This window comes from Cygnus olor, chromosome 3 (assembly GCF_009769625.2).
Source record: "Cygnus olor isolate bCygOlo1 chromosome 3, bCygOlo1.pri.v2, whole genome shotgun sequence".
Classification (NCBI taxonomy): domain Eukaryota; kingdom Metazoa; phylum Chordata; class Aves; order Anseriformes; family Anatidae; genus Cygnus; species Cygnus olor.
Window position 1 is genome coordinate 112,043,705 of NC_049171.1, and position 25,899 is coordinate 112,069,603.

The 25,899-nt window shown below is 42.7% G+C and overlaps 2 protein-coding genes across 4 annotated transcripts in view; one reads left to right on the forward strand and one right to left on the reverse strand.

The window, feature by feature from the left end:
• The window catches only part of PLEK (pleckstrin), a 55,815-nt gene that overhangs the window by 13,871 nt on the left and 16,045 nt on the right, over positions 1-25,899 (forward strand). Inside the window, exons 1-4 of one of the 3 annotated variants that reach the window (XM_040553166.1) lie at positions 19,895-20,018; positions 20,508-20,579; positions 23,951-24,067; positions 24,432-24,543. In XM_040553166.1, coding sequence (XP_040409100.1) covers positions 24,496-24,543 — 48 coding nt within the window. In that variant the 5' untranslated portion in view covers positions 19,895-20,018; positions 20,508-20,579; positions 23,951-24,067; positions 24,432-24,495. Of the gene's footprint in view, positions 1-19,894; positions 20,019-20,507; positions 20,580-23,950; positions 24,068-24,431; positions 24,544-25,899 lie in introns of those variants that run through there. The other 2 variants (XM_040553165.1, XM_040553167.1) reach the window with 2 other exon arrangements.
• Positions 11,446-17,600, reverse strand: CNRIP1 (cannabinoid receptor interacting protein 1). Its single transcript, XM_040553179.1, has 3 exons — positions 17,323-17,600; positions 16,546-16,690; positions 11,446-12,894 (listed from the first exon to the last, which is right to left on the reverse strand). Exons 1-3 carry the CDS (start codon positions 17,499-17,501, stop codon positions 12,730-12,732), a joined length of 489 nt encoding a protein of 162 aa, XP_040409113.1. The 5' UTR covers positions 17,502-17,600; the 3' UTR covers positions 11,446-12,729.

The window sequence follows — 25,899 nt, forward strand, 5'->3', positions numbered from 1 at the left end:
TTGGGGTGTTATTTCTTTACGTGCCTGGAGGAGAGAGTTCTGAGCAGCAGGTGCTATTTTTTGTGTGCCTAGTCATAAATCAAGGTGGTGAGACCTTTGGAGCAGAAGATGTATTTCACCTAATCCTTCCCACCGCATTTGGTTCCACGGAGCTTTGATCTGCGATTAGCTCTGTGTGTATAGATTTGTATATATAGAACTGTATAAATAGCAGTTAGTTATTCATGGCAGAACTGTTTCTTGAAACACATACAAAACTAGGAGCTAGGTGACTAGGTTATCTCTAGTTTATAATGTGTTCTGAGTGCACAGCCTCATAATGCATTCTTTAACACAGAAACTGGTGCCCAGGCTTATTACCTATCTCATGCAAAGTATGTTTACTCTGATAGTTTGAAATTAGTACTGCAACAGGCCTCAAGGGCTCATTGTCCCCTCGGTGTGCTTGTGTTATTCCCACTCCTGACAGGGGGAATTAGCTATACACAAGAGGAGGAGGATATACCTACTGTTCTGTAACTTAGACAGCAGGGAATATGAAATTCTCTAGCTACTAGATGATGAGAACAGCACAGCTTAAGCATTGCTCCCTTTTGGCTTGTCACCTGTGATTTTCATGATTTTTTTCTTCTTTTTCACTAAGGAAACAGTAGTGGAAGCAGCAACTGTGAAACCCGATGATAGCACAGTGCTACCTTGATAGAAACTGCAGCTCAGAGCTCCAAATCAAGTGTGAGACAATTCTGAGCAGTGGAAGTGAGCTGTTTATCTGGAGAAAAACTGCCACTGAGGTTAACCCTAGTGAAATCTGAATGTCACTTGAGGTTGGACTAGTAAGTGGTTTTCCAGAGAGAGGGTTGTTTTTGTTTGTTTCCTTTAAAATACATTTTCAAATTCGATTCAGTAATTTCAGTTATTAGGCCAAATGTCTTCTGAAGATGCTATGTTCTTTGAATTACTGAGACTTATTGTTCCTCTTAGAGTGCACTGCCTGGTCAGCTGATAGCTTCAGTTGTTGTGTGTCAAGCTTGAGTCATTTGTCTGGACATAAACGGTGCCACTGAACTTGAAATTCTCAGGTTTTTCTGCCCTATATATTCTCCACTTTTTCTGTATTATGGAGAGGGTGATGGGGAGGACTAATAGTGTGACATAACACAGGGATCCAAGAAAGGGTTTAGCTTAGAAATGCTTGATCTTTAGTTTTCTGTTTTTTTCCTCATCTTTTGAATCTGCTTTGCTAATCCTGCTTGGAAGCTGTCAGGCGTGGGGCCCTCCAGAGCTGTTTAGAGCTCCTACACATTTCCAAAATGAGAACTGCAAAAGAGCTCATAATCTTTGCAAGAGAGAAGCTCCCTCCTGTGGAAGAGAGGAACCTCTGCACTGATTAGAAGCAGTGTTACAGCCTAATACCATGATTTTAAATTATTAGGGAGAAAAAAGGGGCACAATCTCTGTAGGTGTTTGCAGATGCTGGAATTCAGAATCCCCTTCCCTCTTATTATGTTTTCCCCAAAGCAAGTCCTTCAAGTTTTGTGTGAGCTTCTTTCTAAAAATGTTTATCAGTTATAGCTGGTTGCGTGTAGGCAGATCTGAATACTTTAAATGATATCTTGCAGACACAGTGGAATCGTCAGTGTTAAAGGGAGCTAAAGCAGTAATTCTTATCTCAAATTTTATGTATAAATACAAATTTATATTTTATATGCACACAAAAACCTCAGTATTTCTGAAACATCTGTGAATTCCAGTTCACAGAACTTGTGTTGTGTTTTGTGGGTTTTAACTTCTTTTTATTTTTCCCTTTCCTAAGTGTGATAATCTGTTCTGTATATCCCAAAATCTGTACCAAAGAGATTTTGGTTCTTGTTGCAATTGGGAGTCCTTGGTAGAAGACTCTGAGCTCCAAGCCGTATCTGACTTACAAAATACAGCTGTACAGCAAGCATAAAGATGAATTTGTGATGGAGGAGCTGGAACTAGAATTCATCTTGATATCAAATTTCTGTTAGAGCCGGTATTTTACCTTTGAGATGAATAGGATTCATGCCTGTGATCTGAAGGTAGAAGGTTCTAACTCATTAGCAAAAGCCTGAGGCATTTGCTTCCATAAATGCGAATGTTATTCCCCTGAGAATGAAGCACTTTGGAGGGGGTGGGGAGAGACAGATCATTTAGCATTGCAGTGGAGGTTTACATTTATCATCTCAGTTTCATTGGCAGGTAGATGACTGAACCAGCACAGAGTGCTGATCCACCGCAAAAAAGGCTGCTGTCCTGAGATTGAGTATTGGGAGCCTGCTGACCAGCAAAATGATAAATGAGGGTTTTGTTCAAAGATAGCTGGGTTCCAGCTTGTGGCACGTAGCTCTTAGGACATCACAGGCTTCTGACATTTTTTTTTTTCAACATGCAATGGTGAAATGAAGTTTGGTTCTGTCTCTAGAAATTTCTGGTGCATCTGCTCATTTTGAGACAGTTTGGAGTTATCTGTGAAGTGGGGGATAGTAGCTCTTGTAAGAAACTAGTATCCTCCTTTATAAGAACTGTGAATGATGAGTAATTGGATGGGTAGTCCTTGTGGTCATGCTTGTCAAGAAATGCATGTGCCTGAACTTGCAGGAAAGCAGAAACTCCTCATGAGGCTGCACACAAGGAAGGCTAAAATCAGGGTAATGAGGGGTGCTGGGAGAAGTGCCAGGGATGAGGCTCAGTACTGCGTGAGCTCGCTGGACCTCTGTCCAGCTGTGATCCACGGCTGTACCACGGAGCACTGCTGCTCCTCAGGTGTCAATTTGAATCCAAAGACACTCAACAGTAGCAAAGGGTTGCTTCTTTTGCATGCAGGTGCTCCTGCAAGATCGCTGGGTGTTTGAGTGGGCGGGGAGGTGGTCGATGCAGTCACGAGTGGGATTAGGAGTCTTTTTGATGTGCCTTACACCTTACATACAATTCCTGCGTTTTTCAAGATCCTTCATGGTAGATACGTCCTCTTAGTAGCACCATCTAGCGGTATCCTGGAGTATTTTTTTTTTTTCTGCTTTTTTCCTCTGGCAATTCTCGCCTGGCTTCTTAAACTGAAGCTTGTGTTGAGTACACTTTGTCCTGCTCTTCCTCCTCCGCAGCCCTCCACTCACAACATTAAATGTTTTACATGAAAATGGAAAGAAAGGCTGAGATACCACACTGAGTTGCTTAGAGTTTTATGAAGTTACTTATCTGAAGAGAGTACGGTGGTTGAAACATTTATCCATAATGCCAGAAGGGCTGCAGTATGAGTCAAACCATAAAATTAAAACACAAGAGAATCCACATGAGATGGACGAGAAATTAGATTGCATAAGTTCCACGATTCATTCTGATATATTACTGAGAACAAAAGTAAAGTCAATTTTTTTTTGCTATGTTTTTAGTATTCACATGGCACTGATTTCTGTAAAGCAACTATGAGCTGGAAGAACACTGTTTCAAATCCCTAAATCCTCAGCAGTTAATTTTCTTTTACTGGAGCTGTGGGATTTGAAATAATGATTAAAAATACAGGGGAGAAAGCATAACCAGAGCTGGGAGTTTATTCTTAGCTGTAATGACTAATAATTTGTAACTGCTCACACTAAATGAAGTCTTGTTTGAAAATGTGTGTATTGTGGATGAAACAATGTTACAGAGAAATGTTCTGATATTTTACGTTGATTACTTAAAGCGTTGATTTGGACTGCTTGATGTAGATCGCAATAAAACCTTGTCTGTCCTCCAGGAATTCTGTATCAAAGGGGCTACACAGCAGGTAACTCATAACTGGTCTGAGATACGATAGTCAGCTTACTTTTTTCACAGCTTCCATTGCGTCACTTAATTCTTCATTTCTATGATTTGTGTTAAAAGCCCAGCAGGTAAAAAAAGCAAATCGGCTAAAACTGATTCCAGCTTTTTTTCTCCTGGCTCTCTGGTATCAAGTAAAATATTCAGTAAAACAAGCTTGAATGTCTTAGAGTGGGAGGTGTTTGCGTGGAGCTTGTAAAGAGCACATAAAGGAGAAAGGTTTCCTTTCCAACAAGACACTTGAACTTGTTTTAACTTGTTTTTTGGCCCTGAATTTGTATATGTCTTCAGAATTAGGGCTAATGTTCAGCACATCAAAACACTTCTTTACCTGTGCTTGTGTGTGACCTGCATATCAGTATGTAAGTTCTTGTCATTTTTCTCTCCAGGTGAAAACTGTTTTGCTGGATGTATGGAAAAAGAGAAAATCAGGTGGCTATTTAAGTATTTGCTCTTTGTCCATGCATTCAAGGTTTGTAGCTTGTAGAAATGAAGAAGTTAAAAATAAAAGAAAATGAATATAGTCTTTAGAACAAGCAAATGAGAATAGTGATGGTGAAATTAGTCTCTGAATTATCCTGGGCTACCTCACGCTGTCTCCACAGAGAATAAGCTTCCTTTCTGTAGGGAGAGTGATGTAAAAAGGTGCTTCTGTGATCCTTGGACTTGCTTTAGTTGACATCACTGGCCATGAGAGGTTGTCCTGCTTTAGCAACATTGGTGTCTCATGTGACAAGAACAAAACAGTCTGGATCCTGGTTGGGTTACAGGAGTTCTCACTGTCAGGTCCATTAGAAGCCATAACCTAAGCCTCATCCTGGGATCTAATGAAGGTGGGAAGAATTCCCCTCGTGTTGTAACGTCAAAGACAGGCTGCTACCCTCTGTACAATGCCTTCTGCAGGACTAGCCACTTTGATTTTAGGACTCCGGTTTCTAGATTTTTCACAGCCAAGTGTAGGTTGTGTGAAGTACTTGTCAGAAGGTGGGTTGATTTGTCTTTTATTTGGAGCCAGAGATGTAAAAAAAGGTATTGGGAGCTAACCAGGGAGAATCTGTGCCTTTTCTCCAGTACAAGGTTATTCTCTTCATAGTCTGTTCTGGAGAATCATCACAGCAGGGAAGAAGGCTGTGATGGTAACATGGCAAATGTCTAGATTTTGGTGTTCTGATGAGAATAAAGCTGGATGAGGTAGTTGGTAAGAGGTAAGCCTGGCCATGTTATAATATAGGTGAACATTGTGTTCTATCCAGTCTTCCTTATAAGAATATAGCAAGTCCCTCAGTCGTGTTGTACACATGGGTTGTTCACCAATGTTTCCTTTTTGTGGGAAAACAGGGTGCAGGAGGTGGAGGAAGGGAGCACGTCCAGACTTTACCCTGGTGATGAATTTGGGTTCAACCAAGTCATAGGAGTTGTACCCTGACCCAGGAGTTACACACGCTCCCCAGTTTCCTTAGCTGCTTGTTCTTTTGGTTGTAGCTGTGCCTCATGGGAAGCTCGAAGGCTGCAGTGGTGCTGCCTGAACCAGAGCAGAAAGTGGGAGAAGGCTGGAGCACGGCACCCAGCCTGTCTGCGCTGTGCCAGCCTCACATGACACTCGTGCTCTGCGTACTTCCCGGTATTGCTGAGTGGTGCTGCCCCACAGGGTGTTTGTTGATGCACTCATTGGTATGCCCTTACATGCCTCTGTGGAGGATGTACGAGGGCTCCCTTGCCCAACCCAAAATATGGTGCTTCTACACCCACCCCTCCAGATTATTCTAGTACAAGCCACTGAATGACTGGGGACCTTACAAGTTTCATAAATAGCTCCTTTCTGCAGAGCCTTTAAGGCAAATATGAGTAATAGATTGAACAGCAAATGGTAAGAGAAGAAAGCCTTCTCTCCCTCTCTTTCTCCTTTCTCTCCCCTTTCCCTCCCTTCTCTCTTTCCCCATTACAGATAAAAGACAGACAGAACATTAGAGGGAGGTGAGTAAATTATGACAGTATTTACTAGCAACTACTGACTGCCTAGAGAACACTGGTGAGATGGGAGAAGTTACTCAGAATGACAAGTAATCAGTGGTGTAAGTGATTGACACTGAGCTTATCGAGCCAGAAGCTTACAGCTAGTTACTGCTGAAAGATGTGGGGAATTCCGTAGATTTTTGAGGTTAGCTGCAGTCCTAGCAGAATCTGGAAGGAGTATTGGAGGTGACTGAGATGGAGACTACTGAAAGAATTTTCTTCTGGTTCTCTTATATTGTTATATTTTTACCTGAAGCCTCCTAGTGAGTGTGTCCCAACTGTCTGGGGGTTTACTATAAGCAACATCTCAGTGTCTTTGTGCTCTGAGTCTCTGTCTGTCTCTCTCTTTCTGTAGTATCATGACTTCAAGTTCATGCCCCTCCACTGTTTTCCCTGTGGACATCTGGACAGAAGCTGGTGTCTAAGATAAGGCATGGTCACACACAGATTTGTAGAATGGAGTGCATGGCAAGAATGTATACCTGTCTATCCTAGATGTGCTTTTTTTTCAGACTGAAAGCCACAGGAGGACCTGTGGGGTGTTAATACTCTCTCTTTGCTGTGCTGTTCAGATCATATGTCAGTCCTGGAGCTAAACATATTCTGGTGCTCCTCCTTTGCTTGCTTATTTGTGCCTGAGTGCCTCTGCTTCTGGCATTGCAGGGCTCAACTGGCAAGCCTAATGAAAGTTCTCAAAGTTATTTTTCCCAACTTCTCATTTTTACGGGAAGTTCGTGGAAAAAGATGCTTGGTTCATTTTTACTTATAAGATTTTATTTTTAAAGCACGTAAGAATTGATAGCTGTTTTCATTAAAAAAACCCAAACAACTGCAAGTAGTTTTTCAGCTCTGCTAGTTCATTATGTAACTGATTTTTGTGCCAGAATGCAGGCACAAAATGTTAGTTGATCCCTAGAGGAAAATAAAGATTTTATAAGATAGGGCAAATGATCTGTAGAGGAAATCTTTTCATGGTATTTAAAACAACCCCCTTGGAACTATTTCCTCAATGGATTATATTTCATTTGTATTAAGATGGTTAGGTCTGAGTTCTTACAGTTCTATTTTAAGCAAGGCCAGTATTAATCCACATTTTAGCCTGTTGGGACAAATTTGTCCCTTGTGTTAACTACATTCCTTACAGTGGAGCTCTGTACCTGGAGTGAATTTGGCACCTTTTCTTGGCTTCTTAACCATCTACCTCAAGAGTAGCAAAGTTGAGTGTAAGCGTGGTGCCTCTGAAAATAAGATCAGCATACTTATATATGACTGTTGCATTGTGCTGATAGACGAAACGTTGCCAGCCTCTTGAACATGGTTCAGTCTGCACCAGAACTAAAAGACTCATGAAGCCATTTCTTCATTTTAATACCATTAAATCTGTGCAGTGCAGGCACATAGTTGGCATACAGAACTGGGACGACTGCAGTTTTGTTTTCACACAGTGGTACTCTTTGCGTTATTTTCTCAGCTTGCTTATCGTGTAGTATTTAGGCAGAGAAATGTCTCTGAAGATAGAAGTAAAAATCATGCAGATCATTAGAAAGGGGGACACAACAACAAGCAAACAAACCCCACCAACTCGACATAGGATTGGCCAAGGCTCATTCTCTACAAAAGGACCCTGGAATTTGGAAGTACCTTAGGTTACTTGATTGGCCTAGCAACTTAGACTGAGTGGAAGATTGCCACCATAGTCAAAATAGAATATGTTGTGATATTATAAAATCATACTGCCATTTCTCTGCAGACAAAGCCCTCTGGGGTTCACATTACACTCATAATGATTTGTTTCCAGCTTCTGAGAACTTCTCATCCCTATATGCCACAGTTTAATGTAGATATTATCACAGACATTATCACAGTCACTTCCTGACAGCAGAATGGCACCGGACCTTGCAGTAAGTGTGGTAAGAATTGGCAGAAGGTCCATCTTACCTCCAGGACAGTCATATGGTTCTTACTTGTGCTGTCTTCATTACCATCATCTGATAGTTTGTTATTGCTTCTCTATGAATTGTTCAAAGGCTGCAGAATTTACCCGATGGGGGCACTGGGTTGTTCCTTACTATTTGGGATAAAAGGAGTAGCGGTGTTTGTTTTCTGTGGGGGAGAAACAAAGTGCATCAGGAGAACTTGCAAAAGTTTCCAGCTCTTCGCTTGCATGTATCTCATTATAAAGAGGAGGTCAGTGAGTGTGAGAGCACTGTGGTATGTAGTTGTCTGAGTTCTCCAGCAGCGTAATGGCAGGTGCTGCAGGACTTACACCACTAACCATCAGCAGTGCTTTCTGTAGTCTAACTTCACTTTATTTTCCTGGTAGCTTGACATTTTCTTCCTATTCTACAGCTGGAATACATTCTGTGAATTTCTTTGCCATGAAGAGGCAGAGAAGGTTGTATGTAACCTGTAAGGTCACTTACGTCACTCGTGGGATTATCCTTTGTGAGCAAACAGAAGTAATCTGTGTCCATCACTTAGAGAAATAATCAAAAAATTCAAGGTAGGTACAGAGAAGGCAATGCAGGGAGAGTTGGCTTGGTTCTTACTGTGTTGGTGTAGCCTTGCCTTCCTAAGGCCAAAAGCCAGGTTTCACGGGGATTTGAAGCCTTAACTGCTGGCCTCAGGAAGAGGAGGAGAGGAAGCAGTCCAAAAAACACTGGTGAAAGCTGCCAAGCATGCAGCATGCATCCTGTGGGCAGGAGTGTCCATCTCTCCTAGTTCAAGACTAGGATTAGCTGCACTGCACAAACTTCCCAGTCATTGCTTGTGAGCTTTGTAGAAGTAAGGGAAAACATGAATGCTCTAAGACTCATTACACTACTGCTTTATGCTTTGGGCTTGACACAGTTACAGGGCAATAATTTGAATTCTGAAAGCCACGGCACTTATTTCAAACCTCAGAAAAAGATTTGCATTGACAACAGTGCCACGCTCTTATTTTTATGTGGAGGCTTCAGAAAAATTGAACTGTTCAAAATAGCACATACCTCAAAGTTTTACATAGCAAATCAGCCAGGTGCTCTTAAAGAAATGGAAACCAGTCTCTGCTGGCATGTGAAAACCTTGCGTTAAAAAACTTACAGCTTCATTGTACAGCAGTTCCATTCACATCTTCTATAGGAAGACTGTAACAAATGAGGCTTTCTGAAGGTGAAGCCAGTGAGACCTCACTAGCTTGTGTCAGTAAGGCTTGGAGACTTTGGCAGTATTATTTTTTTCAGCTATAGTGAGATGGTAGGAGATATCCAAAGCCTGTAGTAGTTGTGCTAAACAAAAAACAATGCACAGACTTACGATTTCATGTAAGCCCTATGCCAGACTAAAACCATAATAATCATGACTAATAACTTGCTCTTGGATCCTTTTACTCAGCTGTCTGAAAGTGCTAACAGCTACCTAAATATAGATGAAAAAGTAACTCTGGAAGGTTCAATATATTCATTTCAATCTTTCTTATGAAAATGAAAGCTGGAAACTTTCATGGAAACACAAGGGACAAAAGAGAAAAATCTTTAAGGCTTTCATGTAGAAAACCTTCAGGTATCAGTGCTTTGTGGTTTCAGCTGGATTGACACGTTGTCAGCATTTTCTGACAGTGTGTTGGATAATTACAAAAAATATCTTTAAGCTTAGGATATTGTGTCCTGTTCTGAATTTTGGAGTTCTCTCAAGAAATGGAAATACTAATTAGAAAAAGGTGTGTAAAGAACAAACTTGTCTGGGGATTAAATGCTGCTGATTAAATAATGCATCAAACTGTCACAGCAACAGTTACTTTAGTTGATTACCCACAAACTTTATGAGATTACCCACCAGCTTTATGAACGTTTACCAGAGCTGTCCTGAATGTAAGGTATTTCAGAACATTGCTTTGAAGGAGTTTCTAAAGACATGGGTCTCTTTTACTAGGAGCAAATGTTTGTTGAGCACGGGGAAGTCTGTGGGATTATGTTGCTTTACACGTGGAGAGTATCAGTGCTGTCATCCTTAGCAGTATGAATACACAAGAAATACCCCACGAATAGTCTTTTTATTAGGCAGGAATAATGCAAGGCTATCAAGCCACATTTCTCCACGCTTAAAAATCATGCAGGAGAGAAGGAAGTAACAGCTGATAAAAGCTATTTACCTTTCCCAATATAGCTGTTAAGCAGTCTTCTTCCCCCCCAGCCTTTTTTTTTTTTTTAGATTATTTTACTTTAATCACTGCCACTGTCTCTAAAAGGGGGGCTTCAGTCCTGGACAGCAATGTTCAGTCTCAGGATGCGGAGCCTGCAGGACACAGTTGGTCTGAGTGCTCTCTTCTTCCTTTTAAAAGCAGCTCCATCTGCCCTCCTTCCTGACCACCCTCTGAACTGAATTGCAGTCGACATGCTAGGGACTTGCTGGGACACGAGAAAGAGCTGCCCTCATTGCCGTTAATGTAGACACGAGTATTTACCTTGGGAAAGGTGTGCTTTTGTATAGCTGATGATAACATCCCTCCCATGTGAGCATAGGCTGGATTTGCTGTACCATTTCATAAATGCTGGAGGGCTCAGATACTGTAGGCCGAGGATTTCACAGAAGCTGAACTCAAGAGTTGTAGGCCTATCTTACACATTTTAATTGTAGTGGGACAAAAACATCTGCTAATTTATGTATCAAACACTTCATGCTGATGTGCTTCTATGTACAAACAAACAAAATATACCAAGTGTTGCAGAAGAAAATAATGCTTTAGTAGTGCAGAGGTGGAATTGATTGACAGCTGAACATTTGGTATTATTAATTATGTCTCTTGAAGTATTGTTTCAGAGAAAAAAAGGTTCTGTAGAATCACAGAATATCCCAAGTTGGAAGGGACCCACAAGAATCATTGACTGAATCATCAACTCTTGGCTCCACACAGGACCCGCCCCCCCCATCTCCAGGGTTGAAAGTGGCGGTTTTCCTCCTGTCATCGAAGATTTTAAACTGGACTACTTCATGGTGACTGTGGCCAAAATTTTTCTTTTTTGGGATGGAGGTGGTCGTGATCCGGGGGTAGGCTGACTTGCTCTAGGTGACCCCTCCAATCTGGATGGGCCTTTGTCCACATCATTTGCCTGTAGACTAGGGAAAGTCCAGGACAGAAGTTAGCTTAGAAGACTTTCTAGAATTCATAGCAATGAAATGTGCCTGTGTAATACTGCCTCAGAGCAGAGATGCAGCTGCCTAGCTTACTGCTCTGGTAATATATTACATCAATACTATGGTCAGCCTTTTTTGTCTGTAGAAATTTACAAACAGTCAAGTTTTTTGATTAAGAATTCAATGGACAAAAAAAATTTATTTCACTTCTGTCCTAAATCTTGACTTGCCACACCATTAGTGCAGCAAAATGCTGTTGATTTTTTTTCAATTTCTACTGAGCATTATCACATTCACAACCTGCATTCTAGCACATTGGATTTGTATTTCCTAGAAGGAGCAGCTTTGGGCACTGAACATGAAGTGCCTCAAACTGAATTCTCAGAAAGCACTGAGTAGGTACCTTCTGCTGTCTGACTTTTTAAAACCACTGCCATTTTTGATATAATATTTTCTGCTCATTTAGATGGTCACACTAGAGAAAAATTTGTTTTAAGTCCTTTATTACAAAGATCAAAAGTCATGGTTACCATTTACATACACAATTTACAAATTATTCACAAAGGGAGTAACAGATATGCAAGAACTGACAGCTTACTTCAGCCCAAGTAGGGGATGGGACAGTATAGTTGTTTCCCTGGTTTATTTACTGAAAGAAAAGATATATTTGTTTTCTTTGTTGTTGTTGCCTGTATATGTTAAACACTGACCTAGTGTTTACGTAGCACCTTTAGTCATAACTGTGCAATTGTTTACATGCTTATCCTTATGTGAAAGAGCATGATGCATTGGAATCTGCACTTCAGTCACAATAAGTGAGGAGTTTTTGTTGGCTGGAAATCCTGTAAATTTTGATATAATACAGTGGTCAGGCTTAAAAAAAGTTGATTTATGTATTTTCACTGATTTGAGCAATATTTCATTAAAAGAAAACCAGAGATTACTATCAGAACTCTTACTGTAAGAACTAAATTAAGGATGGCTGCTATATCTTTCAAGACTATATAACCTTGACATAGACACTAGCCATGTTGTTAGATGTCTTTAATACCACAACTAATTTATTGCTTTTTTTTTTCCATTTAGGTTAGCATGTTTTATAGTGTTCTCTAAAGCTATTTCAGAGACTGGGAAAGTTAACATCAAAGAATGCTAATTTACCAAATCTCACAAAATAGGAAATTTATACCAGGGTATCTTACAGCACTTGACAAAAGGAGAGTTTCCAAATCCCTTGCTATGACATCCCTTGATACCAACAGTGCAGTAGCTGCCATTTATCTAAACCTACAGACATCCATAATTTGCACTTTTTTGCTGTCCACTGGGATGACATGGAAACAAAATTCCTGAAGGAGCACACTGATTTAGGAGCAAACAAATATAAATATGGAAATTTCCAACATGATAGATATCGCATCCAAATTCTAAGCAATAAAGCAAAACACTTCACAAAGGTTGTTACATCTAGTGGGCATAACCCAGATAGTTATGACACTATTATGATAGGATGACTTTCTACCCAGGAAAATATTCTTTACCATGATGCCTACAGTATTCCCAGGGTATAGGTAAAGAATGTTGCAGATGCCATGGTAAACTTGAAATACAGTAATAGGCAAAGATTTCAGTGGCACCACCAGTACATACAACTGAGTTATTGGAACCTTACAGAACAAAGTGACATTACAGTATGCCTTTGTTAAGGCTTCTTGCTGGTTTATAAAGGTAGATTTTTTTTTTAAGGAGTTTGTCCAGCAGTATTGGTTGCACTTCTCTTCAGTGGAAGGTCTCTTTATTGATCCACATAAGACTGCGTGTTTCATTTGGTTTGCATTCGTACTCGATACTGCCAAAACTATTTCCCCATTGGCAGTGATCCCGTTTGTGGTAGTTGTAGAATTTGACTTGCCAGACTGTTTCAAAAACGCCAATGTCATTAAACTGTGAGGAAAAGGGAGCATCAGTGTTAGTAAATGAAAGGGGTAAAAATGTTCAAGTTCCCATATTGATAAACATTACTAACAGCAAGAATCAAAGCTATAATCCTTCTCAAGATGACACAGCAGTGGTGGCCTGATGACCTCGAAGTGACTTATATATACTACAGATCACGTAGCAGTGATCTGTAGTGAAATAGGCTATCACTTCAACCATACCTAGAGGCTGCAGTTAGGATAGGGAAGATTCCTTCTTTGTAGCCCTCTGTCTACAGTGCCATGTCTCAGTGTCATGGCTGAGACATGCTGCTATCAGATCACTTACTCCTTCTCTGGGTTTTTGTTCCACATTTTACATGAAACTTAAGCAAAAGTTCCTGTTCCTACGTTTCTGTAATTGCTAGTTGTACTGTTGTAGCACAGCTTTTCCAACTTAGATACAAGTACCAGAGGGCAGGAAGGAGATGATCAGCACACATTAGTAGCTAAGAGTCTAATACAGTGAAGGAATAGTGAGACATTGACTGTAAGTTGTCTGTGCGTGCAACTTAGTGAATAAGACTACGGCTATAGTAAGTTCTGTATAATAAGATCTTCAACTTTTTTTTAAAACATTTTTTTTTTCCTTTTAAAAATTTCCGTCACTCACTAATGACAGCCTTTTCACTTGACTCTTTTCCATTCTCGTCATGTGCCTGGAAGCTGACCTTAGATCATCTACCTAGGATAATCACACTCACAAAGTCAGCATGAAAGCTCTATTTCATAGTGACTCTTACTGAGTTGCAAGCAGAGCCTTTTGTACTCAGTTTTCTCAGAAGGGCATGGAGGTTTTTCTTGCTTGTTTTTTGTCTTTAATCCAAGATGTGGTTTGTAAGCTGCTGCTGCTTAATGGACATTGCTTTAAACCTCCCCCAGCCCACTGTGGTATCTTAAATTTAGCCTGACAATGGCAGGAGTTGCTGCGTGCTGACAGTGGAAGGTTTTTACTTGGCTCTAGTTGCAAGTGTTACCTTAAAGGAGTAGTTGAAATATTTCTGTCGCTTCCTTTGATGAAGGCAAAATCAGACATACAAGCTATTTTACCCCTCTCAGCAATCAAAATCTTAATTAAGGATCCTTCATTATTGCCCTCTGATGGTAATCCTGAAACCAGCAGTAATGCAAGATAGTAAAGGTGAAGCACGTTGAATATTACTGGGCACAATCCACATGGAGAAATCCTCAGTAGAGAGGAGCACCAACCACCCTTGCCCGAAAGCTGAGGATTGATCCAGAAGAAAAAGTGTTTCTTTACAAAAGTATTTGTAAAAGGTGATGCGATCAAGAGCAGTATTGCATTTCATTAATGTACAGAAAAATCTGAATTTCTAAAGAGATGAAGGAGGAAAACAAGTTGCTGAGCTACTCGGAGTAGTTTGTCTGACTGCTGTGGATTTCCAGGAGAAGGAAAGAATTAAATTGCAGAGCTTTTCTACTACCGTGTGCCTCCCCACAAGCCCAGTTCTTAGCACACGCAGCAACTCTGTGGCATAACGAACGTTCTGCATCCTCTGAGCTCCCCTGAATTCCTGTGGCTCCTGCGGCTGAATCCTGGCTCCTCCACTGGGCCAATATGTGGCCTTCCCCAGGGAAGAAGGATGTCCCTACCCTCGGGCAGGCTCAGCTTGGTGCCATAGGCAGGAGTAATTATTTAATTGCTCCCTCTGAATCTGTGTGCTAGGATGACTTAGTGGCTATTTGTTATGGGAAGAGAGATTTAGCTTCTTAATCAGTCTTGGTCTGATCTAACCGAGAATAAAATCAGACCAAAGAGAGGTATCTAACTTGGTTTACACCATTTGTTAGACAGTTTAGAGTTTTCTGGTTAGTGGGCACAAGTGAGCAGTCAGCTAACAGCAATACATCCTCATTTTCTGGAATCCAGAAACAGGATTGTTTTACATGTATATACTATGGCTGTAAGAGGTAAGACAAAGTAGGAGCACAAAAAAGTTATGCATTTAGAATTTCAAAGCAGACAGGAAATACATTTATCACTTTCATGGATATTCTGTCTTTTGGGCATTAAATTGGCAGTATCAGACCAGTTTCAGTCTATTCCTAATGTGAGTTCAGACTTTTAAGCTTTAAATAGTCCTTTTCTCCCTAGGATATGTCAGGATCCTGCCTGTTACAGAAAAGGAAGTGGAGGCAGAAGTTCCTCATAATTGAAAGAAATAGGAAAATGTAAAGCAAAGTACATTGAGCCTAGTTTTGAAGATTCAGGAAGTAGGTATTCGAAGCAGTTTTTGAACTGGGGTGCCTGAGACTTGTTCCCTAAATCTGTCATAGCTCTGACTAGCTAAGCAGCTAAATGAGGAGTTAAGCATGTAAATCCCTGTTGAGGTGCCTATATTTGATACTTAAAAGTATCAATTGTGGACTTCTAAGTCTGTACTGAAGAACCAGTCTGTCAAGATCAAACCCTAAAAGGGGTTGAGGACTTGCTTATCACTTGCAAATCCTATTAGTTTCATGGTTTAGTATATCAGGATTTGATTTGTAAAGCTACTGTTTGGATAAATATTGTGGCTGCTCGTTCTTATGTTGCAAGAAAATGGCCAGGAGCTTGTGTCCGAAAACCAGACCTTCCTTCCATTATTTGGAATTCCTTCATTTGTGTTTTTTCGGTCTTAGTTTTCTCCACGGGAGAAGTTAAATTTCCAGATTTTCAAAGTTCACCTCAGTAATGCAGTTGAGGGTACAATCCACATAGGTATCAAAATAGAGCTGCCTCAATCAAAGTACGTGTGTTTTTGGGTCAGTGCCCTTTAACCTCCTGGTATAAACCCATTATGAAATAGAACTGCTATGCTGAACAAGTGGTTTCCAACAACCCTGCTCAGTGTCAGTGCTATACTGCTATAAAAATTCTCACCCATCTCCTTCCCCTTGAGGAGAATATCACCAGCCTATAGTTTCTGTATTTGTTAGAGGAACAGAGAGTCTGCTGGTCAAAGTCATCCTAGGCGTTCAGTTTTCTTGGGTGTTAGAAGGAGACAAATGTATAGAGAAGGGATTAACATGGACAAATACTGCAGGGTAGCCTTATTAGCGTAAGATTATGGAGTGGTAACTGTTAATGGGACGTTGGTCCCCAAAGTTACACATTGTGTAATTGTCAGAAACTTTAAATTAAGCTGTTACAGTTCTTATCCAGAAGAGTATTGCCATGCCAAATGGCAGAAGATTCCAGAAGAAAAAACAAACAAACAAACAAACAACAACAAAACAACAACAAACACAGTAAAGATAAAAGTTAAGAAGAAATCTTGAGTGCAGTGAGCAGATGTGAGAAAAAGCTGAAATCTGAGAGGCTTGGAAACCTTGGTAGGGTCCTAAACTCGTAGAAATTAGAACACAGACCCTTAGGAGGGCATCAGCTGAAGATGACATACTGCTCCATTTCCCCTCTGTGGTACAGGAGCTGCAGAATAAACAGCACAAATCCCTCACAGCTGTAATCGGGGTGGGGAGAAGACTGATGGAAAGCAAAGAGGGCAGCAGCTGTGAGCAGGATTTGCCCTGAAATATTTCTCTGCCACGCTTTCCTCCATGGGCATCACATCCCTGCTGCCCGCCCTCGTCGCTCTGTGCGCGGAGGACCACGTACCTGCATGTTGACCTGGATGGGCTGTCTCTCCCCGCTCTTGGTGTGGGGCACCCCTTCTGTGTCGTAGATCCCCGTGTAAGAGGCCACCTGAGCATCCCTCGATTTCTCCTCCAGTGGCACATTGACACCCCCAATGCCCATCGTCCTGCAGAGACAGGATCCGGCCTTTCAGCAGCCCTGCAGGCCCCGTGGAGCTGGCACGGGGGCTCACAGCCTGTGTGCCGGGGACGTGTCAGTGGTTTCAGCAGACCTGCATGTGCTGCTGACTCACTGAGGCTCCCCCCCCCCCCCCAAAAAAAAAAATAAATAATAAAATCAGGGCTCTGCAATCACCCAGGGAAGGTGAAAAAGGAATGTGAGGATCCCCAGGAGCTGGGGAGGGCTTGGGTGAATCCCTTCTCCGTGGCTGGCTCTGACTGGAGGACATTTTCTCGTCTGCATCCTCTCCGGTGCCGGTCTCTGCTTTGGTGGGGTGCAGTGGGGCCGGGCTGGGAGCATCCCCAAGCTGGAAGGCTCCGTCCTTCTGCCCCTAGGGCAAACCACAGGGAAGGAGGGAGAAAAGGAGCCAGGCCCTAATAAGCTACAGGGGGAGGGAAGGGGAAAGAAGCGACTCGCAAACGCGGCCTCTCTCTGGAGCCAGCAAGGGAACAGCTGCCCAGAGACCTAGAAACACGGCAGCGAGAGGGCGGAGAGGGAGAAATCACGGAAACCCTGCGCTGTCAGCCTGCCAGGAAACACTCTTAAACCTCTAAAAATAAAAGCCCTGGATGCACTTACGTGGCCTGGACGGTGCCGGGCCGGAGGGCTACGTCGATCTTGTACTTGGCCCCGGTGAGCAGCTTGATGGTGCGGTTCTGGCCGAAGCGCTGCCCGTCCACCTTGAAATACACGGCCCCGTCGTTGGGCTGGATCCGCAGCGACACGCTGATCTTCACCAGGCTGGGGATGTCGCCCATGGCGAGTGGCCGCGGGGGGCTGCCCTCGTCTCTCCCCCCTCCGCAGCAGGACAGAGGAGACCGAGGCGGCGAGGGAGAGGAAGAGGAGGAGGGAGGAGGAAGAGGAGGGGCTGCCGGAGCCCAGCCGGCCCAGACCTTCCCCAAAGCAGCGCACGATGGATTTAGTTTGTTCTTCCCCTATAATCACGGCGCGGCGTCTGGGCGTCGGGTTCCCTCTTCTCCCCTGTCCCTCCCTGTCCCCTCTGTCCTTCCTTGTCCCTCCCTGGCCCCCCTGTCCCCCCGCAGCCCCGTTCCCAGCCGGTGACCGCCGCCCCGGCCCGCCCCGTTCAGCACTGCGGCCCCGGACAGCGGCCCCGAGCCCGGGCTCCCCCGGCGCCTTCCCTCCCCGCCCCGTCCCACTCTTTCATTTTCACAGGAAAAAACCCGCCACAAAGGCGGTGTCAGACCGGAGTGGCGATTCTTCATCTCTTTACCAATGGCTGCCACCATCCCTTCAAGGATCTGTGCACGTCCTACCCTAATTCAGCTCTATGCCGCTCCCGTTCCAGCCTAATGCTCAGAGATTGCTTGTAGAGCAGCAGGAGGTTCAGGCACCCTTTCCATTCTTCTGCAAAGAATAAAGTTTTCTTTTTTTTTTCTTTTTTTTTTTTTTTTTCATATTTGTTCTATTTACTGTTAAAACTGCAACATTCTCAAAGCTGACACAGGATTTGGACCATAAATGTATTTTTTGTTTGATTGAATATTACAACAGTTAATGATTTCATTTGGAGCATTGCACAGCTAGTTCACCTACATGTTGTGCTGGGCCTGATATTTTCTTTGTTTTCCTAAAGCAAGGATGTACATGGGGTGGTAAAATGTAGTATTGTTAAGTCATATGGAAGATCTGGCGTTACCCAGCTGCTTTTTGTTGTGTATGCAAGTTAATTACTGAATTATTTTTTTTTGTGACTAACAAGCAAAATAATACATACTGCTGAAAACTTCTGCAACAAAAATCTTACTGTATTTGCTTTGATTAAGTATCCAGATAAGAATAGGCTTCATAATTTGTTCAGTAAGCAAGGTTTCCACAAAAATAAGAGCAGGGTGTGATTCCTACATCTAAGAACTGTGTATATAGCAAGCTCTGTAAATAACATTCCACCTTTGATAGCAGTCATTGGTAGCAGGGATTATCCTATAGGAAAGTTGTTACTTGATGCAGTCATTACTTCTCCCACTGAACAGTCAAGAGTGAAATAAATGCCATTTCAAAACAAAATAAAGCAAAACCAAACCAAACAAAACCAGTTCTTTATGTATGATGAGGTAGCTGCATTATCAACATTAATATATGACAAGAATCTTATGGGCTTGGTGAGTCACCTAAGACTCTTGTATTGTCATAGGACAACTAATCAAAAAGTAGTTGCATTTAATCAAGTTGTAAGTTCCAGGAGCAACTCATCCCACAGTGGGGGCCTATGTTTCATCACAAGTCATACACTGAACTTTGTTGATTTATTGCCCAGATCTTTGCTGACTTTAAAGGTCCTCAAGAACAGACATCAAAAATTGAGTAAAATGAATCCCTCCAACACTCCAACCATTGTCTAGGTCAGCAGTGAATGGTCTCAAAAATACCTTGGAAGTCGTCAATCAAGTGGCATGTACAGGTTTTCACATGAGGAAGCATCTGCGATATTTAGACAAATATAACTTTATGGCTCAAAAAAGACCAGGTGTGCATTTCTCCTTGTCTTGTTTGATCGTTGCAAGAGATTTCCCTTTTTTCATTATATTCTGCTGAGAATATAATTCTGCTGTGCTTTGTGGCTTGTTGAAAGTTTTGCTTGCAGCAATTCCCACTTCTGTAAGTTTAAATGTAATTCAGTAAGAAACCACAGAGGCCTTACACATGGGGAATCTGATAGCATCACTTAAAGCGGTGTGAAGAATAATGGTCATTGCCAGGGATCGGTTTTACTCCCCTCACAGGCCAGACATATCATGTTGTAGTAAATTGTGTGTGGCTAAAGGCATTGATTACAATTAGCTTCCCAAGTACATGAGAGGTCAGATCTATAATGAGTTTTTTTTCCCCTTATTATTTCTGCCTGCATGATCACCTTTCTCTGGGCACAGCTCAGGCTGTGATTTTATTCCAGACTACTATAGCAAAATAGCAAACACAAGGGAGAACTTAAAAAGCATCATAATATGGATCATGTATACATAGGCTGAGTAACTGTTTTACTGCGTGAAAGTGAAATGTGGTGAGGGTGGAGCATTTATGCAGAAGCAGTTTTAAATGTAAGCATTGTCTTTCTTTTTATTGATCTGATAACTGCACATGCCTTTAGTGCTTACATTTATATGATCCTACCAGATGTTCTTTATCATTGTAGATGACAGGGGAGAGGCTACCTTTCGTAAGTCTTTCTGCTGCAGCATAACAACTGCCCTTAATAGTTGTGACCAGCTTCACCTGAAGTCTCCACCCCACGCCTCTACCTATGGACCCTATTTCAGGTCAGTCCTGAGCCTTCAGTCTTTGCCTGAGCTATGTGCTGGTCTTAAGTTTTGCTACAGGCAATGCCCTGCCAGTTCTCATGGGGATTTTCTATGGGTTCCAGGCCCTAGGGAGATGCTGATCTGCATAGTTCCCTGATATTACATACTTGATTTTCTGTGTGGAGTAAGATAACTGCAGGAATAAGGAGGCAGTGTGCTTTTTGCTGCAAAAAAAAATTTGCTCTGAGCACAGAGCAAATGTAGTGACCCTTACAAGGTTCAAAACTAAATATGTTGTTGTAGGACCTATGCCATGTTTTAAGTCATAACAGTATTTTTTTTCTAGAAGCAAATAGATAGGCTTACGTGTCCTTCCCTTCATTATTACTATTATTCTTTTTTATTCTTTCAAGTCTGCTTTTTGTTTCTCTGGCATCTGAGACTTCACAGGCTATTATCCGGAGTCAGTAGGCTATATTAAGCTAATTCCCTTTCCTTTGGGGGCAGGAACACTGCAAAATTCCCATGTGCACTGATGAGCCCCTTAGTGCTCGTGAAGAGGGTGGTGAGCTTCCTCAGGTGAGCAACTACCAACGTGTTCATTCATCCTCATCTCTTTTTCCTCCAAGAGCTATGATGGTTGCACGCTGCAGCTTCATCTTTCTAGACATCTCTCTTGTGCCTAGGCCTTCTCTGCTTTGCCTGCATCACCTACGTGTGTTGCTGATGGAGAAATACTCTAGGGAAGAGGTAAGTCACAGGTGAGGTTGGATGTATTCAGTGAAAAGTCAGAACTTATATGCATGCAAGCCATGGCGTATGCTATGTGCTGGTCCAGTTTGCCTAGAAAACATTCTGGGTAAGTCTATCTGGTGTCTTGAATCCACTCTAAATGGTCATTCTAAGTGTGACATGTCAAGTGCATGAACATTTCACTATCACTGTTTACATAGATCTCCCCATTTTCCATTTAATATATTAATCCTGCTGCATGGCTCTACAAGAATTAAATACGTGAAATGTGCCTTGAGGTCAGAATAAGATGGCTCCTTTAAGACACACAACACACAGCATTTAGGTCCCAAGGTGACAAGAACAATTCCTGTGATCTTTTCCTGCTTTCTTCTCTTCGATTCCTTTCTTAATACCATGCTAACTGTGAATGTTCTGGTTTTGGGTTTCTTTTTGAGAAGTGGATGTAAAGCCACAATCTCTCGTTTGCTAAAAATAGCCGTGTGTGGTGCCACATGGAGTGAATTGTGCTGAGCCGTGCATCTGCCAGCTCTCAGTTTAATACTGTAATTCTTCTGAGATCTCTGCCTCTGAGTAGAAGTCAGAAAGGGTTTTACTTCTACTTGCAGCTGGACCTTTGCAAACCTTATGTTATCTTTTGCATGTAGACAATCATTTTGTTCATATAGCATTTGATTTAATTTCTCTGGGGAATCTGGCTTGATTTGCTGGAGAGATGAATGTTTCTGGAGAACTCAACCGTTCTGTTAGAGATGGAGTGGGCTTACACCACTTAAAGTGCAGCAGGCAGATTTGAAATCCAGCCATGCAAGAGCTAGCACAGAGAGCAGCAAAGCTGATGTAACGAGCTGAAGAGCTGCCTGTATTCCTTGCAGCCGACACATTTATTTGCAAAGAGATGGCTGGGTGTAAATGCCCATCAGTCTCTCAGCTAGATCCCTTGCTCACATAAATTCAAGTCATTGCTTTTTTTTAATGCTTGCAGGAGTGAGTCCTGAAGTGGCAGAAACATAATTTTCTGAGGAAGTACAGCAGCGAGATGTCTCTTACAGGAACAGTTCACTTGCCAATAAACTGAGCTAAGATATTCATCTGCGATCTCTGCTGCAGATTGTGTTGTTGTGGCAAATGTTTGTAGTCTGCCATCACGCACCTTTACTTTAGGCAGAAATGGGGAGAACAGGGTAACTTACAGCAGATTTCCACAATTCAGGTTACAGTCTTTTGCTGCCAGAAATCAGCCCTTCTGTGGAGAGCCAGAAGAATGCAGGCCTTCCTCTTCCTTAGGCCTGCTGCTGCTCTTTATGACCAGCTTGTTACAGAAAATGTGCATCAGCACCATGTCCTTCACACTGGCCATGATCACTGCATGGTTAAGGACCATCTTGCTTTGTGCGAGTGATTTAGTTGATCAGCACATTTCTGCCTGGGGATGACAAAGCGTTGATTCCCCTGTGATGATGGGTGATAAATGAAACAAAGTCAGAAGGGCAAAAGGAATAGCTGAGCTTTGAAGATGAGAGAAACAATACAGAGAAATGTTATAAAAGTAGCTGCATCCAGCTAAAACTCAGTGAAGATAATTTTATGCTTTGACAGTGAGTTGCTTAAGTAGCTAATGGTAAATTCTGGAGTCATTGGCTTGGTGCCACTGTATCTCCAATTTCATTTCACACATCTTCAAGGACTTTTCATGCAGGTAAAAGAGAAATTGAGCTTCCTTTGCTTAATGGTGGAGTCAGCATCCTTTTCTGTTCACAGTAAACCACTTTCTAGTATAAGGTCATATAGATGTTCTATCAAAGGACTGTCCCTGGGCATTTCATATTATCAGTTCATCACTGTAATCCTGACTAAGCATAAACACCAAACCAGCAGGAGCAGGTGGGCAGGGATGCCAAGGGGAAAATCTGTGCAAAAGCTGCCTGCAGAGAGAAGGACACTGGCAGTTTCTTAGTCTTTGTTCCCATAAGCCCTTCCAGCTGGGGAAGGGGTTTCCTTTCCCCAGGACTAAAGGGCAGCAAGGTGGACAAAGAAGTAAGAGCTAACTGAGAGCTACTTTGTGGTCTTTAATGTTTACCCCCATGCTCTGTAGCCTTATGGGTGCTTTTTTTTTTTTTTTATAGTCTACAAGCATCTGAGTACATCAGGCATTACAATGGGCCTAGAGAGATCATTTAAATAGCAGCTAGCAGAGAAAGGTTTGAGAAAATTAGAGCAGGCAGTTTGGCTGTGGAGCTTGTCTGGTAGGAGCATTGTCGCAGCTTCACAAAGAGCTAAACAGATTGCTGACCTGACTCTGGGGCTCAGCAGAGCATGCCAGCTAGCAGAAGACTTCTTTACAGTGTATAAACTGTGCATCACTGCTAGCACAGAGAAGGGAGTAACCAGTTTCCGTGCCCATGGTGGATAGGACAAGTTATAGCAAGTGGAAATCGTTACAGGAAAATCTCAGTTCAGACAGCCAGGAGAAACATTTAGCAGTTGGGATAGTGAACATAGTGAACATTACAAAGGAGGGAGTGGACTCTTATCTGTGGGAAAACCAATAAATACGCATTGCTGAAGAATGGCTAGAGAAAGTCTCAGAGCTTTTTTTAATCCTCTGTTGTAGACCTTGTTGGACTTGCATACACTTCTAAGTAAAAGCTGGGACAAGACAGGAGCCAAATGGAGAACAGGAATTTGTCTGAGGAAAAAGTCACGTTTTTTGGGGGGGAATTTGGCAATGGAGCACTTCAGGATGCAGTGGCTATGGCCTGCACAATGCTGCTGTTGGGAGGAAGCTCCATGCCTTGTGCCTGTCAGGGTGAAAGACCTTTGCAAGTAGCAGGGGTGACAGATGAAGTAACACTGGGTTCAGCCGTAAAGTGATACGGAGTCTTCCATGTGGGAGAGCACTTGGCAATGCATCACTGCCTCCTGTGTCCCACCACCCTTCCTCCTGTATGGGAAAGAGGGAGTGTGACTGCTCTATACCAAATGCCGGAAAATGCTTTTACCTTATCTTTTACCAAACATAGCCAAATGGGCTGTGTGACAAGTGAAAGATGCTAATAGAAGGTGACCTTCAGTGGTGTTTCATACAATGCGCTCGTCTAATCCATTTGTGCTGCTTGACACCTAACCTCTGTGGGAAGCCTCAGCGTCAAGCCCCAAAACCTGACCAAGTCTGATAAACAATTTTCTTGTATCAGCAGAGGGCGCAGCACGATTAACCAAGCGAAGGCTCTCCAGTTTACCGCCAAACCCTACCTGCTCATGCACTGGGAGTCAGGCTTTAAAGATGGGATGAAGTAACGCTGGCAGAGCTGGTGAGTTAGAAACCTGTTTCTGAGATCCTTGTGGTGTGCGTCAGGCAGCCACATGGTACACCACCCTCTGTTGTTTTCCTAGAGTTCATGTATTTGCAGAGTGGGCTTGAGTCCTTGGGATTAGGCATTAAAATGCTTATTCAATTTCCCAGGACTCTGTCATCAAGGCTGGCAGTGTTTGATACAGTTGGGCGTTCTGTCATGCCGTTGCCTGTTCTGTCAGAGGCAGCCTATAAATACACACGTGCTTCTGCGTTTCCCTATCTCTCACCCTAAGAGGAAATGGGCTTGTTTTCATGTGATTAGCGGGCAGAGGAACTTGTGAAAGTGACACAGCTGTACTGTAAAAAACTCTACCCCACAGACTTTGTTGCCAGAGGAGCTTAACTGCCGTCTCTGATAGACCTGAGAGCAGGACTGTCCGAGCCATGGAGCGAGAACCAATGCGCATAAGAGAGGGCTACTTGGTAAAAAAGGTAAGGGGGTGGCTTTGGACAGAGGAGGAGGAAGCTGACTGAACGGGTAGCGGGACTACGGGAAAACGTACTTTGGTTTCAGTTACTTAAACAGAAGAGGTTTTTTCCTATTTTTCTAAAAAAGAATGCAAATGAAAATAATTCCTTGAGCAATAAAACAGTGTGATGTTAGTGATTACAGAGGTACTTGCTAGCAGTTATATCTTGTTAGTGTCCTATACGATAAGGTACTTTGCATTTATCTTAGATGTACCTCTGGGTCAAAAATTCTTATTTTTATGAAGAATGCCTTTATTGGCAGCTTGGCAAAAGAGGTAACAGCTTGAAATGGTCACAGCCTACTGTACTGCACTTAATCAGAGTTAAACGTTGGGGATATGTAGTGGTACCACAAGTCAGAGTCTGGCCTAGGGAGAGTTTGTGGGGCGGTGGGCACTCCTCTCCTCTGTGAAGGCAGTCACTGCCCCACTGCAACCTCTGCTCTGGAGTCTTTTGTGGTAGAGCCCACAGGATAAGGTCAAGATTTTTATGTAAATCTGTAGTGAGATCAGTCTGGGGTAAAGCAGTTCAAATTGTGTCAGTTCTGGGGCTCTGTGCAGCGGTGTCTGTGCTCATCAAATCTAGAATTTCACTCATTAGAGCTGCTGGCTGGAGGGGTCTCTAATCTGGGACCGCTGTTGCAAAAAGGTCATTCATCAGTCTTATTTCCACCGACACTGAAAGGAAGCAAGTTCATAAAGTAATCTCAAAGCTGCACCGATGCTGCCATGAGGAAGGAGACGACCAAATTCATGCACAGCAGGTTGCAGATCTGTACTTCTCATGGCCCAATTTGAGAGCAGATGGCTCACGATCCATATTTCTCCATGGCAGGGGAGTGGCTGGAAACTTAGACACTGGGGTGGACGATCCCACGTTGTGTGCCTGGCTGGGTATGTCAGGGAAAAGATGCATACAGACATGCCAGTATGAGTCCCTGCTGTTCCTCTGAGTTCTGGGTCCCCAAGAAGTTTTTCTGTGGGTGTTGCTAATGGAAAGTTGCAGCTGGGTGCTATTGCAATGGCAACGGGGAAGTGGAAAGTGTGCTCCTGTTCCCTAACAGCCTTGTAGGTGGCTCTGTCTTTGCAGAAGTGAGCTTATGCTGCTGGTGAGGAGCAGCAGTGTGCTTAGAGGGAGGCTGGCGGGCAAAAGGAGCAGAAGATGCAGATTGGAGTGGTACCAGCTAACACGGATCTATCAGTGAGGCTGCTGTGAACTCCACAGCCAGAGCTTCCAGCTAGGATGGGCATGTTCTCAGTTACTCTTCTGTGCTAATTAAGTAGTCTCCTCCTCTTCTTTGTGCCTGTAAAGTGAAAC